The following is a 16,681-nucleotide window of genomic DNA, read 5'->3' on the forward strand; positions in this document are numbered from 1 at the left end:
CTGTTGCGGTGCACGGGCTTCTCATTGTCGTGGCTTCTCTTGTTGTGGAGCACGGGCTCTAGGCGCGTGGGCTTCAGTAGTTGTGGCATGTGGGCTCAGTAGTTGTGGCTTGCGGGCTGTAGAGCACAGACTCAGTAGTTTTGGCACATGGGATCTTCCCGGGCCAGTGCTTGAACCCATGTCCCCTGCCCTGGCAAGCGTATTCTTAACCACCGCGCCACCAGGGAAGCCCTATGAGTTTGTTTCTGTAGTCTGTTCTGTAGTCTTCTCTTGTGTTTCCCACTGAAAGAAGTTCCTTCAGCATTTGTTGTAGATCTGGTTTGACGGTGCTGAATTCTCTTAGCTTTTGCTTGTCTGTAAAGCTTTTGATTTCTCCATCGAATCTGAATGAGATCCTTGCCGGGTAGAGTAATCTTGGTTGTAGGTTCTTCCCTTTCATCACTTTAAATATATCATGCCACTCCTTTCTGGCTTGTAGAGTTTCTGCTGAGAAATCAGCTGTTAATGTTATGGGAGTCCCTTGTATGTTATTTGTCTTTTTTCCCTTGTTGCTTTCAATAATTTTATTTGTCTTTAATTTTTGTCAATTTGATTACTGTGTGTCTCGGCGTGATTTTCCTTGGGTTTATCCTGCCTGGGACTCTCTGTGCTTCATGGACTTGGGTGGCTATTTTCTCTCCCATGTTAGGGAAGTTTTTTTTTTTTTTTTTTTTTTAGGGAAGTTTTTGACTATAATCTCTTCAAATATTTTTTTGGGTACTTTCTCTTTGTCTTCTCCTTCTGGGACCCCTATAATATGAATATTGTTGTGTTTATTCTCCCAGAGGTCTCTTAAGCTGTCTTCATTTCTTTTCCTTCTCTTTTCTTTATTCTGTTCCATGGCAGTGAATTCCACCATTCTGTCTTCCAGGTGTCTTATCCGTTCTTCTTCCTTAGTTATTCTTGTATTGATTCCTTCTACAGTATTTTTCATTTCAGTTATTGTGTTGTTCATCTCTGTTTGTTTGTTCTTTAATTCTTCTAGGTCTTTGTTAAACATTTCTTGCATCTTCTCGATTGTTGCTGCCATTCTTTTTCTGAGGTCTTGGATCTTCTTCACTATCATTATTCTGAATTCTTTTTCTGGAAGATTACCTATCTCCACTTCATTTAGTTGTTTTTCTGGGGTTTTATCTTGTTCCTTCATCTGGTACATAGCCCTCTGGCTTTTCATCTTGTGTGTCTTTCTGTAAATGTGGTTTTTGTTCCACAGGCTGCAGGATTGTAGTTCTTCTTGCTTCTGCTATCTGCCCTCTGCTCTCCTTAGTCTTTTGTATGAACAGACCACAGTTTATCTACTGTTGGTGGGCATTTGGGTAATTTCTAGTTTGGGATTATTACAGATAGTTCAGATATGATCATTCTATTATGCGATTTTGGTAAATAAACGAATAAACAAGCTTCCACGTTTCTGTTGAATCTGTAGTGAGGAGTGGAAGTACCGCCTCATAGCCAGGCATACATGGAGCCTTAGTGGACCCTGCCCAAGGGTTCTTCAAAGGCTGAGTCAGTTTGCACTCCCGCCAGCAGCATTTGAGAGTTCTGGTGCCTTAACATTGTCACCAAAACTTGACCAATACCATACTGCCTTAATTATTCAGTTGATGGTACGCTTTCACATCTGGTAGAGATAGTTCCTCTTGATTATTCTTTTCTTGGAATTTTCTTGCCTAGTCTTGTTTATTTTTCCATATGAAATTTAGAAGTCAGTTTGTCTTGTTTTAGGGTGAAAGCGGGGGGTGGAAGTAGGGTATCCTTTTGTTGTTTTTATTGGGATCCCATTAAATTTATGCACTAACTAGGGAAAATTGACATCCTTATGAATCTGAAACAATCTAAAAACACAGTTTGCATTTTTATTTGTTAAACTGTACTTTTTTCTCCTTGACTGTTTTAAAGATTTCCTTGCTTATTCCTAAGTATCTTTTTATTGTAGATGGGGTCTTTTCTATCTTCTGTTGTTTTTTAGGTATATATGAAAGCTTTAGATTCTGTTTATCAATTTTATATCCAATTACCTATTAAGTTCTCTTATTATTTGTTATAGTTTTTCACTGTTAATTCTTTTGGCTTTTTCAAGTATATTAGTATATTGCCTACATACAAATAGTTTTGTCTTTTCCTTTCCAGTTATGTTATATCATTTCTTTCTCTTGTTCAGTTGCATTGACTGTACCTCCATATATTATCAAATGCAGTGATAAGCAGCGGTTGTCATAGTGGGCATCTTTGTTTTGTTCCTAACTTTAGAGAGACTGTCATTAGTGTTTCCTAATTTTATATCTTTTTCTCATGTTAAGAAAGCTACCACTGCTTCCTATTTTTTTTTAACATCTTTACTGGAGTATAGTTGCCTTACAATGTTGTGTTGGTTTCTGCTGTATAACAAAGTGAATCAGCTATATGTATACATATATCCCCATGTCCCCTCCCTCTTGCGTCTCCCTCCCACCCTCCCTATCCCACACTGGTTCCTATTTTAATTTTTGTTGTTACCTACTTGTTTTCTTTTTAAATCACGGGTGGGTATTGAATATTGCTAAATGCCCTTTCAGCATTTATAGAGATAATCACATGATTTTTCTTAGTTCTATTTGTAAATATATCTTAATACTTGTTATATTTTATAAATGTTTTATTTTGAATGTTTACATCAATATCATGGAATGTTAGCGGATTTTGGGGGTATTTTATTTATTTTAAACTTTTTATTTTATATTGGAGTATAGCCGATTAACAATGTTTTGATAGTTTCAGGTGCACAGCAAAGGGACTCAGCCATACATATGCATGTATCCATTCTCCCCCAAGGTCCCCTACCACCCAGGCTGCCACATTACATTGAGCAGAGTTCCCTGTGCTATACAGTAGGGCCTTGTTGGTTATCCATTTTAAGTATACCAGTATTTACATGTCAATCCCAAACTCCCTGACTGTCCCTTCTTTGAGGAGGTGGTGTATTTTAAAATCAGGTTTTGGTGTCAGTGCTCTTGCATCATTTATTAGTTTGCTAGGGCTGCCATAACAAAATACCACAGACTGAATTGCTTAAACAAAAATTAATTTTCTCGCGGTTCTGGAGGCTAGAAGTCCAGGATTGAGGTGCCAGCAGAATTGGTTTCTGGTGAGCCCTCTCTTCTGGTTTGCAGACGGCTGCCTTCTCACTGTGTCCCGATGTGGCCTTTCTTCTCTGTGCGCAAGAAAGAGAGATCTCTGGTGTCTTTTCCTCTTAAAAGGACACCAGGCCTTTCAAATTAGGGCCTCAACCTTTCTGACCTCATTTACTTTATCTCCTTAAAGGCTCTGTCTCCAAACATAATCACATTGGGGGTTAGGCTTCAATGTATGAATTTTGGGGGTGGGAGTACATCGTTCAGTTCATAAAGTGTCATAATGAGAATTTGCAAGTTTTCTATGCTTTGGAACAATTGAAGTAGCATTGGGATTATCTGCTCTTTAAAGATCTGGAGGGATTTTCCTGGTGGCGCAGTGGTTAGGAGTCTGCCTGCCAATGCAGGCGACATGGGTTCAGTCCCTGGTCCCGGAAGATCCCACATGCTGCGGAGCACCTAAGCCCGTGTGCCACAACTACTGAGCCAGTTTTGGTAAACTATATATATTTTTTCTATGAATTACCTATTCCAGATTTTAAATTTTACCTGCATAGGATTATGCAGGGTTATATAGTCTCAGAAGATTAGCAAAATCTGTTTCAGTGGTTTTCTCTGACATTTCTTGTTTTATATTTTTTTGATAGTTACCTAGTAGTTGAAATATTTTATTGATGTGTTTCAGAGAATCAACTTTTTGTTTAATTTTTGTTTCTTTTTAAAGCTATGTATTTTCTACTTTTTTATTGATTAATTCCTTTTGTGCTTTCTTTCAGTTAATCATTTTTTTTTCCTTCTCGAACTTTTGAGCTAGAAGTTTAATAAATATATTCTGTTTCATTTTTAATACTGTATTTAAGTCCATTGTAGAAAACATAGTCAAATAGCCACATCTAACTGCAGGGGAGGTTAGGAAATATGATAGGCATTTGCCCATCGTTTCGTTTACAGTGGTAGAAACATTAGCTGGATTTTTGGTGGATACTTAGGAGTCTCTGCTACACTCTCTAAATCCTTTTTAAATAAAAGCAAATAATATGTACAAAGGAAAAAACTTAAGTATAGAAACATGTAAAATGAAATGCAAATATTTTCTCTCTCCTTCTTATCAGTCTTTCCCAGAGGTAAGCACTATTAAGTTTCTTGTGTATCTTTCCAGAAAAAAAATTATTCATATGTCAAATATATATCAATATATTTACTTTTAACTGAAAAAAGATTGTATTATAGACACTTTCACACCTTACTCTTTTTTCACTTTCTTTCCCTATCATGGCATACAGGTCTACCTTATTCACTATAATGACTGTATAGTACTCCATTGTATGGATGGAACATTATTTAAACATTACCGTACTGATGGACATTTAGATCTTTTACAGTTTTTGTTGTTATAGCAGTGCTGCAGTAAACATCTGTGTATTAGTATGTTTTTGTGACTATATCCATTGGATCAGAACTCAATAATGGAATTTTGTCAATGAGCATGAATTCTTAAAATTGTTTAAAAAAAAAAAAGAGGGGGAAGGTGGTATTTCTGGGTAGTCAAAGTCTCCTGAATCCAAAACTCTACACATACTTGAAAAACTATATGTACGTCAATAAGAAGAAAAAATAAAACTACCATTTCCATTCCTTTATCATAATTGTAAGACAGGAAACTACAAACTTCATATAACAATAAGTAGAACAATAAATACCACTTTTTAAAAAAAATTTATTATTATTTATTTTTGGCTGTGCTGGGTCTTAGTTGTGGCATGTGGGATCTTTAGTTGCAGCATGTGGACTCTTAGTTGCGGCCTGCAGACTTCTTAGTTGTGGCATGCATGAGGGATCTAGTTCCCTGACCAGGGATCGAACCCAGGCCCCCTGCATTGGAAGCTCAGAGTCTTAACCACTGGACCACCATGGAAGTCCCTAAACACCACTTTCTAGTAGGACTGTTTCTTGAATTTTGGCAATAAGTCTCTGTGGAGAGCTGGAAGAAGTGTTGAGACACTGCTCAGAAGAAAGAGAAGGGAATTTAGAAGAAATCACTCAGGGAGAGAAAGTTCACTCTTTTCACTGTAAGAGTGAAAATACTGGAAAAGAGTCCTGTTAGGTCAGAAGAGTTACTTAAGGGGAGGGACTTAAACATGCACAAGAATCAAGAAAGCATGGAAGGGCATTCCTTCTAGCGAAGAAAAGATTAAAAAGGAAGAGAGAGGCACCTTTGGAAATTGTGAAGTGAAGGAAAAATGAAGAAAGAGGTAAATTTATGTGTCTGCAAGATAAAAACAAAAAACTGAAGGTCATACTACCCCTTTCCCTACCACCCTCTCTAATATCAAGACACCCATTAGCTAAGTGGCACTTTGTTATACTGACAGAAGAGGGCGCTCTTGAACTGGGAATCTTGTTCACCATCCCAAACTGTCAACCCTGTCCACAAAATGCAGATACAAGTAGTTTATCTATACAGAGCTACTAAGATAAGAAAACCAAAAATGAGAATAAAAAACTTCACTTGAGAAAACTCCCTTCATTGTAAAAGTTAGTCATTCAGCAGATGATCACACTGCAGTTGAGTTCAGTAGCCTCAAATCATCACCTGAGTTATGAAAATCAAATTCAGAAACTAATGACAGAATGGACATAAAATAGGAAGAAGTAAAGTTAGAGGTAACTGAATTAAAATGGGGGGGGGACAAACTCATATATCAGAAATGAAGACAGAATTATAGTGCTCTAGGGAGAGTGTATTTGAATGAAATTTAATAAGGAATGTTGAAGAAAAGTGGGAAAACAACCAAAAGCATAAAGAAAAAGGTAAAAAAAATCAGAAAAAAGTGACTAAAATGGAAGATAGGCAAAGAAGACTGAACATACATATAACTGGAGTGTCTGGCAAAGGACAAACAGGAAGAGAATTAATGTTTAAAACTGTAATCCAAGAAGACATCCCAGAAAAAGACCCAGAGCTACATAATGAAATAGCTCACTGAGTGTATGGGAAAATTAACCAAGAATGATCAAACTCGAGTAAATATCCACATATAACTATTAGATTTTTTTTTTTTTTGGCTGCACCAGGTCTTTGTTGCAGCACGTGGGACCTTTGTTGTGGCATGTGAGACCTTTAGTTGCGGCATGCAGACTTCTTAGTTGCGGCATGTGGACTCTTAGTTGTGGCTTGTGGGCTTCTTAGTTGTGGCATGTGGACTCTTAATTGCAGCATGCATGCGGGATCTTGTTCTCCGACCAGGGATCGAACCCAGGCCCCCTGCATTGGGAGCATGGAGTCTTACCCACTGGACCACCAGGGAAGTCCCACTATTAGATTTTGAAAAGAAAAATCCTCAAGACTTTGAGGCAAAAAGATCAAATAACGTACAAGGATGGGAGAATTAGAGTAGCATCAGACTTTTCAAGAGCAGCAACAAAGCAAGGCAACAATAGAGAAGCACTTCCCGGAGACTCCAGGAAAGACTAAGGATTTTATATCTGGCCAAGCTGATGTTCATGTATTAAGACTAAAGAAAACCAGCTAATACTGAGGGAATTCTGTGTTCCCAGGCTCTTCTTGAGGAAGCTACTAGAGGATGAGTTTCATCCAACCAAGAGATTACTGGACAAATTTTAGGAAAAGGATCGATGGTGCTTATTTAATTATAAGACTAAAATAAGGTTGGGAATGAGGGTAGAGAACAATGTATAAATGCTATGTTTCAGTTGCAGAAAAAAATGCCACTGAAAGATGGAAGAGAAGGAAGAGTGAAAGAGTATAACAGAATAAGTATACTGATTGTTGTGACTCAACAGATATTAATAGTAGACAACCCCATTAATAAGACATTAAATGAGGAAACAGACTAAGGGCATTAAAAAGGTATAATTACAAAGGTAACCACTAGACCAAAAATATAAATCTTTGTAAACAGCAACATAAAGCATATTACTTGAACAGTAAATATAACATGGTATACAGAATAATTACAAGAATAAAAAACATCTGAAATAGCAATAAATATGAATGGCCTAACTTATTTATTAAACTTGTTTATCTCATTTATTTAAAGAAAAGGATGTTCAATTTCCCTCATAAAGCAAGACCAACTATATGTGGTGTACAAGAGACAAAGTGATTCTGAAAAATTAAACGTAAGGGATGGGGAAAGGTATGTCAGGAGAACAGAAACAATGCAGTGTGTGTGAGCCTAATATTGGGTGATGTGAAATTCAAGTATTTACTGTGACAAGGAAAGACATTTTCAGATGCTAAAAGCCATAATTCACAGTGATGATGTAAAAGATCTTTGCCCTAAATGATGCAACTACCATCTTTAAAAAGGAGAAACTATAGGATGTCCAAGGAGACATAGGTAGAAATGAATAATAATAGATTTAAATGCACCATAATTAGTACAAAGTATGTCAAATGGACAAAAATAAGTAAGATATAGAAGACCTCGATAACATCACAGATAGATATTAAAGATCTGTTTCAGACTTTACAGCCTGGTAATAGGCAATGAATCTTATTCTCAAGTGCACATGGAACAGTCACAAAAGTTGATCACATATTTGGTCAGAAAGAAAGCATCCTAACAGTCCATAAAGCAAAAATATTACAAAAACAATGATTAAGACTAGAAATTTATAGCTACAACAATAAAAGCACTGTCTCATTTAAAAGTAAATCTTCTGTTAATTCCTGAATAAAAGGAGAAAATATAAGCCAAATGACAGAATTCTAATAAAGATAATGAAAACACTACATATCAAAATCTGTGGAATACTATCTATGAGAGGAGGAAAATTTATAGCCTTAATTGCTTAGTAAAAAATGAAAGAAGGAAAAGAAACTAAATTCTGCACTCAAAAAGCTGGGGAAAAATATTCTAAAGAATAACAAGACAGGATTTAATAAGGATGAAAGCAGAAATTTTATGACTTGAGAAATAGAAAAATAGCTGTAACTAATGGAATAGAGTAACTACTAGCTAACTTAAAAAAAAAGGCACAAGTAAAAAGTGGAAAGGAGAAATGATAGAGATAGAAGAAATTTAAAAATCATAAGAGGTTAGATGAATTGGACATTTTATTTGGAAAATACATTTTACCCAAAATTGACCCCATTAGAGGTAGAAAGCCTAAGTGGACCAAATTACATAGTAGTTATTTCACAAAAATAGCACTAGGCCCAGATAGTTTCATGTGGGAATTCTATGAAACCTTCAAAGACCAAAGAATCACAGTGCTACATAAATTATTTCAGATCATAGACAGTAAACACACACACACACACACACACACACACACACACCCTTTACAAATTCTTTTTATGAAACAAGTATTACATTGATACCTGAACCTGATAAAGCTAGAACTGAAAAAGATTTCAGATTGGCATCACTTACCAATATTGATGCAACAATACCAAATGAATGTTAGCTAACAGACTCCAACACCATGTTAAAATTGTATACCATAAGCAAGTGGGATTTATTGTAGGAGTGCAAGGTTGGTTCTAGAAAATCTATAATGTACTGCATTAATAGATAGACAGGAGAAAGATTATATGGTTGTTTTCATACATGCTGAGAAAAGGCTTTAAGAAAGTTCAACACCCATTTCTAATAGGAACACTCAAGAAAGTAGGAATTGATGAATACTTAACACGATAGAGTTTAATATACACTTTTTCAAAACCAAGCATCTTACTTAATATGGAAATACTTACACTAAGATCTGGGACAAGGCAAGGATGCTCTCTGTCTCCACTATTATTTAACATTGTACTGGAGGTATTAGCCAACGCAATTAGATAAAGAAGAAGATCAATTAGAGGCAAAAAGCTTTGCAAAAGTTGACCTATGCTTGTGTATGACATAATATGCTAAAAATCCTAGGGAATGCGTGATAAAACTGAAACAATAAATAGGGAACAGGATATAAAATTAACCTAGGAATAGTCTTCATATACATAAACAGTAACCAATTATGTTGTGGTAATGTAAAAACTCCTTTTGCATAGCAATAAAGATAAAATATTTAGTAATAAACTTATGGGGCAAATTTTAAAACTTCTGAAAACCATGAAAATAGACTTGAACAGATGCAGAGACATCCCTTGTTCCTGGATATTGAATTAATATAAGAACATCAAAAGAAAAGCTATGGCCATATCCTTTATTAAAGCATACTATAGTTAAAACAGTGTAGTCCTGGCACATAAATAGATCAGTGGAATAGAATAGAAAAGCTAGAAGTTGATTCAAGTACATATAGAATTCTGGTATATATGATAAAGGTATTATGTCAAATTCCAGGGGCAAAGATTAGTTTTTTAATAAATGGTGCTAGGGAATTGCCTGGCAGTCCAGTGGTTAGGACTCTGCTCTCTCACTGCCGAGGGCCCAGGTTCAATCCCTGGTTGGGGAACTAAGATCCCACAAGCCGTGCAGTGTGGCCCTGCAAAAAAAATAAATAAAAAATGGTGCTAGACAACTGGATAGCTGGTTAGGAAAATATAAAATTTTATTTGTAGTTTATACTATATACAAAAATAAACTACAAATAGAGAACTAAATATAATAAGTGAAATATTTAAAGAAAGCATAGATGAATTTCTCTAACTTTAGGAGAAGGTAAAGAATTTTGAACTGTGATTTAAAATTCAGTTTCAGTTTAAAAATTGATAAATATGACTGTATAAACATTTAAAAATTCCACTCTGCATAGCAAAAAATACATGAAGTTAAAAGACAACCACGGGGACTTCCCTGGTGGCACTGTGGTTACGAATCCACCTGCCATTGCAAGGGACATGGGTTTGAGCCCTGGTCCGGGAAGATCCGACATGCCGCGGAGCAGCTAAGCCCGTGCGTCATGACTACGGAGCCTGCACTCTAGAGCCTGCGAGCCACAACTGCTGAGCCTGCATGCCACAACTGCTGAAGCCCGCGTGCCACAACTACTGAAGCCTGAGCACCTAGAGCCTGTGCTCTGCAACAAAGAGAAGCCACCACAGTGAGAAGCCCATGCACCGCAACAAAGAGTAGCCCCTGCTCGCTGCAACTAGAGAAAGCCCACACACAGCAACGAAGACCCAGCACAGCCATAAATGAATGAATGAATGAATGAATGACAACCAGGAATTCCCTGGTGGGCCAGTGGTTAGGACTCCATACTTCTACTGCAGGGGGCACAGGTTAAATCCCTGGTTGGGGAACTAAGATCCCATATGCCCCGTGGTGTGGCGTCCCCCCAAAAACAACAACAACAACAACAAAAAAGACAACCAACAAACTGGGAGAAAATATTTGCAACATATATCACAAGTAAAGGACCAATATCCCTAATATGTAAAGAGCTTTTTAAAAAATTGAAGGAATAAATACTAAAACTGATAGAAAAGCAGGCAAAAATCATGAATAGATAGCTCACAAAAGAAGATATAAAATGGACCTTAAACATATTGGAAAGATGTTCAGCTTTACTCATAATGCTAGAAATGCAACTTAAAATTATACTGAGTTATTTCTCCTTTGTCAGATTGGCCAGTGATTCAAAACTTGAAAATACTTTCCATGGTAAGTCTATGGGGAAGCAGACACTGTCATGCGTTGCTGATAAGAGTTATGGTAATATTTGAGAGTTTGCCCCGGCAGTCCCACTTCTAGGAATTTACCCTGAAGATACACTTCCCACTTTACACAATTATAGATGCACAAGGTTCCTAATGTTACAGTGTTATTTATAATTGCAAAGTATTCTAAACAACCTGAATGTAAGTGTCAAAATAATGTACACAACACATAGGAGATTGGTTGAATAAACTTTGGTACGTCCACACAATGGAGTACTATGCAGGAGTGAAAAAGAGTGAGGAAAAGCTCTATGAACTGATATGGAGTGATTTCCAGGATATATTGTTAAGTGAAGAAACTCAGAGTGCAAGAGAGAAACTCAGAGTGTGAGAGAGTATCTATAGTTTGTTACTTTCCATCTAAGGTGGAAGGGGAATTAAAAAGCTATAAATGTATCTACTCATTTTTGCAGTGCACACACAAAGGATAACTCAGAAAGTGATGACATTAATAACAGGGTGAGGGAGTTCCCTGGTGGTCCAGTGGTTAGGACTCAGCACTTTCACTGCTGTGGGCCCGGGTTCGATCCCTGGTCAGGGAACTAAGATCCCGAAAGCTGTGCAGCACTGCAAAAAAAAAAACCCAAAACAAAAACAGGGTGAGTAGAAGGGATGGGGAGTGACACTATTAACCTATATTAATGTTTACATACTAAAAATAAAATCAAGATGGGGTGGGGGTAAACCTTTGAAATAAAAAACAAATGAACCTGACTGTGTTTCAAATGAATAACTTTTGAACACATTATTTTGACTATATACCTTTAGTCTAATGACAGAAATAGTTATAAAGAAATACTGAATATTAGGTGGTTTTTTTTTTTTTTTTTTTGCTGTCATATGGGTTAGCAATTCTGAAACCATTTCATTTACATTTGAGGATTGAATAATAAGTACGTTTTGAGGATAATGGGAGTTAGATGTCCACTGTAGGAGAAAGGAGTTATGGTATGGAAAGGGGGATACGAGAATGAACCCTGTAGTTGAATTGGAAGTTGGAATTGGAGTTATCAGTATGAACTCCTGGTTTTCATATTACTTATAGAAATAAGTGTGTGTGTGTGTGTGTGTGTGTGTGTGTGTATGTGTATGTAGATCTCCTAGCTCTGTGCTCTGGGCTAACTTCTTAGAAGCAGCCACTTATTCTACCCCCCACCCTTGGGACCTGGTTCCCTTGGAGAAATGGCTGATTCTAGGGCTAGGGGCAGGAAAAAAATACAAGATGAACCTGAAAGTAAGGTAATTCCAGAATGTAAGGTAATGCTCAAAGAATGATGGAGAATCATCAAAAGGGCATAGGATCCACCTTGAATGAGCTCTCACTGTCAAATATGGGACAATTTGAACATAAAATAAATAATGTTGGTGGTAAAGATTATAATCCACATAATAAAACAAAAATCTATACCTTCATACTGTGGATTTCTCATAAGTAAATGGGAAAGGCAAAGACACTTTTGACAGTAGAATACCAAGTAATAAATGGAGAAGGAAAAATGGAGTTAGAAAAATTGTTTGGCAATTATCATGGCAGTAATTGGGTTAATAAGCAAGGATCATCCATGAATGCTAACTAAACCTACTAGGTAGAAGCTTGATGAAGCATAGGATTTTTACGTAATTTCAGAATATTTCCCCACAAAATACTTATTAATTACAAGTGGAAAAATAGTAACTTTACAGGGGAGAGACCTGACATATGTCACCGCCATTAATGGACAAATTGACATCATGTGCCTTTTGATGTGATGCACTTGAGAGGGTCACTTCTGTGATATTCTGCCAAAAACGCTTTACCTGAAATTAAACGTGAACAAACATGAAACCCAAATAACCAAGTAACTGATCTGTAGTCTTCAAAGATGTTATGAACATGAAAGACAAAGATTGAGGGGAAAGAATCAAGGCAGGCTAAAGAGACCACATGACCACTCAGAGTACCAGGTGACCTTGGGTCAGGTTCTAGAACCAGGTTTTTGTTGCTATAAGGGATGTTGTTGGAATAACTGGCGAAATTTGAATAAGGTTTTATAATAGATAATAATATATTAATGTTAATTTCCTGATTTTGATAATATCACTGAAGTTATATGAGAGAATGTCCTGTTCTTAGGAGATAGACAGATAGGTACTTAAAGGTAAAGAGGTGTCATGTCTGTAACTTATTCTCAAACAGTTTAGGAAAAAAGTCGTGTATATGGACATATATATAGTTAGAGAATATATATACAGACACATACTTAAGAGACAGAGAGAAAAGCAGGGTAGGCAGGTTGGGAGAGGGAACTATGAAGCTTACATGGTAAAACGTTAATAAATGGGGAATCTGGGTGAAGGATATTTAAATTTTTTTGTATTATTCTGGAAATTTTTATGGAAGTTTGAAATGATTTCAAAGTAAGGTAAAAAAAAAAAAAGTGTATTAAATATGCCAAGTTCAAATAGAACCTTTAAAAAAGACTGTACTGGTTTATCCTCTTCCAGTTGTGTACGAGATTGTTTTCCCTTCCAGCAGGGAGGAGGTACTGCCTCTGCCTGTTGTCCTGCTTCCTGGTAGAACCTGTGGTAGGGAGCAGCTATCCGGCCTGTAATTCTGTAAATGTCTGTCATTCTATAATGGAGTTGGATATTGTTTATCATTTTGAGCTCAGGAGTAAATTTATCCCTGCAGGTTGTTGATGAGCGAGAATTTTTTGAGATCATGCCCAGTTATGCCAAGAACATCATTGTTGGTTTTGCAAGAATGAACGGGAGGACTGTTGGAATTGTTGGCAACCAACCTAAAGTGGCTTCAGGTAGGAGGGAGATGCTCTCATAGACCTTGGGGGGTGGTTGGGAGCCAGGGCTGCCTGGGCCCAAGGTGCCCATCTTCTGCCTTTTCCTCAGACACGGCCTTCTGTGGCCAGAGAAAAACACTCAAATATCAATAGCTGAAGTTGTGAAAGCTCCTTTGTCTCTTAATTTCTCAAAATTAACATAAGCATCTGAAAATGCTTCTTTCATGCTTCTCTAATTTTTTAAGGATTTATAGATAACTTTCCTCCTCGACTTTTAAGGTCTTTACTTTTTCAGAGGCCTGCTTTCTGTCCCCCTAATTACATTATGACTGACCCACTAAACTATGAGCCCCCTGAGGCCAGGGGTGTTAGTGTCTTATTCACAGTTTTCTCTCTAGTGCCTTTGATGGTGCCAGGAGAACAGTTGGTCCATGACAAGTTATATACTCTTTTTAAAAAATTAATTAATTAATTAATTTGGCTGCATTGGGTCTTCGTTGCTGCACACAGGCTTTCTCTAGCTGCAGCGAGCAGGGGCTGCTCTTTGTTGTGGTGCGTGGGCTTCTTATTTTGGTGGCTTCTCTTGTTGTGGAGCACGGGCTCTAGGCATGCAGGCTTCAGTAGTTGTGGCATGCGGCCTCAGTAGTTGTGGCGCACGGGCTTAGTTGCTCCGTGGCATGTGGGATCTTCCCGGACCAGGGCTTGAACCTGTGTCCCCTGCATTGGCAGGCGGATTCTTAACCACTGCGCCACCAGGGAAGTCCCCGATCCATGACAAGTTAACAGCATCTTGCTGTGTCTGTACCCCGCAGCTTTCTGGTGAGATGGTCAGACTTGAGTCACAGCCAGGGTGTGGGGACTCTTCCATGGTTGTGCTCTGAGTGGGGTTGGGGACTCTGGATACTGCTTCCCTCCTTACTATTTTCCTTCTTAGGTTTCCTTTGAATCCCTATATGGACACATACACCCTCCCTTTTTGACCTAGCCTCATCTTTTATTTCTGCTGTGGCAGTTTCTCCTTGTCTTTAGAAAAAGGTTTGTAAAAATGTTTTTTATTGTGGTAAAATATATATAACATAAAATTTGCCAATTTAACCTTTTTTTTTTTGTTACTAAACTGTGGTTGATTTGTAATATAGTGTTAGTTTCAGGTGTACAGCAAAGTGATTCAGCCATATGTGTATATATATAAATTCTTCAGATTCTTTTCCATTATAGGTTATTACAAGATATTGAATATAGTTCCCTGTGCTATACAGTAAACCCTTATTGTTTATTTTATATATAGTGGTGTGTATCTGTTATTCCCATACTCCTAATTTATCCCTCACCCCCTCCCCTTTCCTCTTTGGTAACCATAAGTTTGTTTTTTATGTCTGTGAATCTGTTTTTGTTTTGTAAATAAGTTCATTTGTATTATTTTTTAGATTCCACATATAAGTGATAACATATAATATTAGTCTTTCTCTGTCTGACTTACTTCACTCAGTATGATAATCTCTAGGTCCATCCATGTTGCTTCAGATGGCAATATTTCATTCTTTTTTATGGGTGAGTAATATTCCATTGTATGTATGTGTATATATATATATACCATATCTTCTTTATCCATTCATCTGTCGATGGACACTTAGGTTGCTTCCATATCTTGGCTATTGTAAATAGTGCTGTTATGAACATTGGTGTGCATGTATCTTTTCGAATTAGAGTTTTTGTCTTTTGTCTGTATATATACCCAGGAGTGGGGTTGCTGGATCATATGGTAGCTGTATTTTTAGTTTTCTTAGGAACCTCCATAGTGTTTTCCACAGTGGCTGCACCAACTTACATTCCCACCAACAGTGCAAGAGGGTTCCCTTTTCTCCACACCCTCTTCAGCATTTATTATTTGTAGACTTTTTGATGATGGCCATTCTGACTGGTGTGAAATGATGCCTCATTGTAGTTTTGATTTGCATTTCTCTAATAATTAGTGATGTTGAGCATCTTTTCATGTGCCTGTTGGCCATCTGTATGTCTTCTTTGGAGAAATGTCTATTTAGGTCTTCTGCCCATTTTTTGATTGGGTTGTTTGTTGTTTTGATATTATTTTAACCATTTTTAAGGGTACAGTGCAGTGGCGTCAATTACATTCACAATGTGTGAGCCCATTACCACTAACTTTCCCCCCAAAATTTCAAATCATCCCAAATAGACACTTCATTTCCATCCTACCTCCCACCCTTGGTAATCTTAATCTACTCTCTGTGAATTTACCTATTCTAGATATGCCATATAAGTGGAATCATACAATATTTGTTCCTTTGTGTCTGGCTTGTTTTACTTAGCATAATGTTTTCAAGGTTCATTCATATTGTAGCATGTATCAGAACTTCATTTTAACTTTTCATGTCTATATAATATTCCATTGCATGTGTATAACTGCATTTTGTTTAATCATTTATCTGTTGATGGACACTTGGGTTGTTTCCACCTTTTTGCTATTGTGAATAATGTCACAGTGAACATTGGTGTACAAGTATTTGTTTGAAACCCTGTTTTCAGTTCTTTTGGGTATATACCTAGTTGTGGAATTACTGAGTAATATGGTAATTTTAGGATTACTTTTTTGGGGAAACATCACACTATTTTCCACAGTGGCTGCACTGTTTTACATTCTCATTAGCAATGGACAGGGTTCCAATTTCTTCATACTCGTCAACACTTGTTATTTTCTGGTATATTTTGATAATAGCCAGTCCTAATGGCTGTGATGTATTATCCCATTGTGGTTTTCATTTGTATTTCCCTAATGATTAGGGATGTTGAGCATCTTTTCTTAGGCTTATTGGCTATTTGCATATCTTTGGAGAAATGTCTATTCAAGTCCTTTGCCCATTTTTAATTACTTAAGAGTTTTTTTGTTGTTGTTGAGTTACAAGCATTCTTTGTATATTCTGGATATTAAACCCTTATCAGATAAATGATTTGCAAATATTTTCTTCCATTCTGTAGGTTGTCTTTACACTTTCTAGATAATGTCATTTGATATACAAAAGTTATAAAATTTGATGAAGTCTAATTCTCTTTCTCTCTCTTTTTGGTTTTGGTTGCTTGTGCTTTTGGAGTCATATTATAAGAAC

The 16,681-nt window shown here is 36.9% G+C and overlaps 1 protein-coding gene and 1 non-coding gene across 2 annotated transcripts in view; both read left to right on the plus strand.

Annotated features, from left to right (window-relative positions):
• The window catches only part of PCCB (propionyl-CoA carboxylase subunit beta), an 83,635-nt gene that overhangs the window by 47,933 nt on the left and 19,021 nt on the right, over positions 1–16,681 (plus strand). The window contains exon 10 of the mRNA XM_068545963.1: positions 13,454–13,577. Coding sequence (XP_068402064.1) covers positions 13,454–13,577 — 124 coding nt within the window. The remainder of the gene's footprint in view (positions 1–13,453; positions 13,578–16,681) is intronic.
• TRNAE-UUC (transfer RNA glutamic acid (anticodon UUC)) lies at positions 11,252–11,324 on the plus strand. The gene has a single exon. It is a non-coding gene; the product is annotated as a tRNA-Glu (tRNA).

Source organism: Eschrichtius robustus, chromosome 6, assembly GCF_028021215.1.
Source record: "Eschrichtius robustus isolate mEscRob2 chromosome 6, mEscRob2.pri, whole genome shotgun sequence".
NCBI lineage: Eukaryota > Metazoa > Chordata > Mammalia > Artiodactyla > Eschrichtiidae > Eschrichtius > Eschrichtius robustus.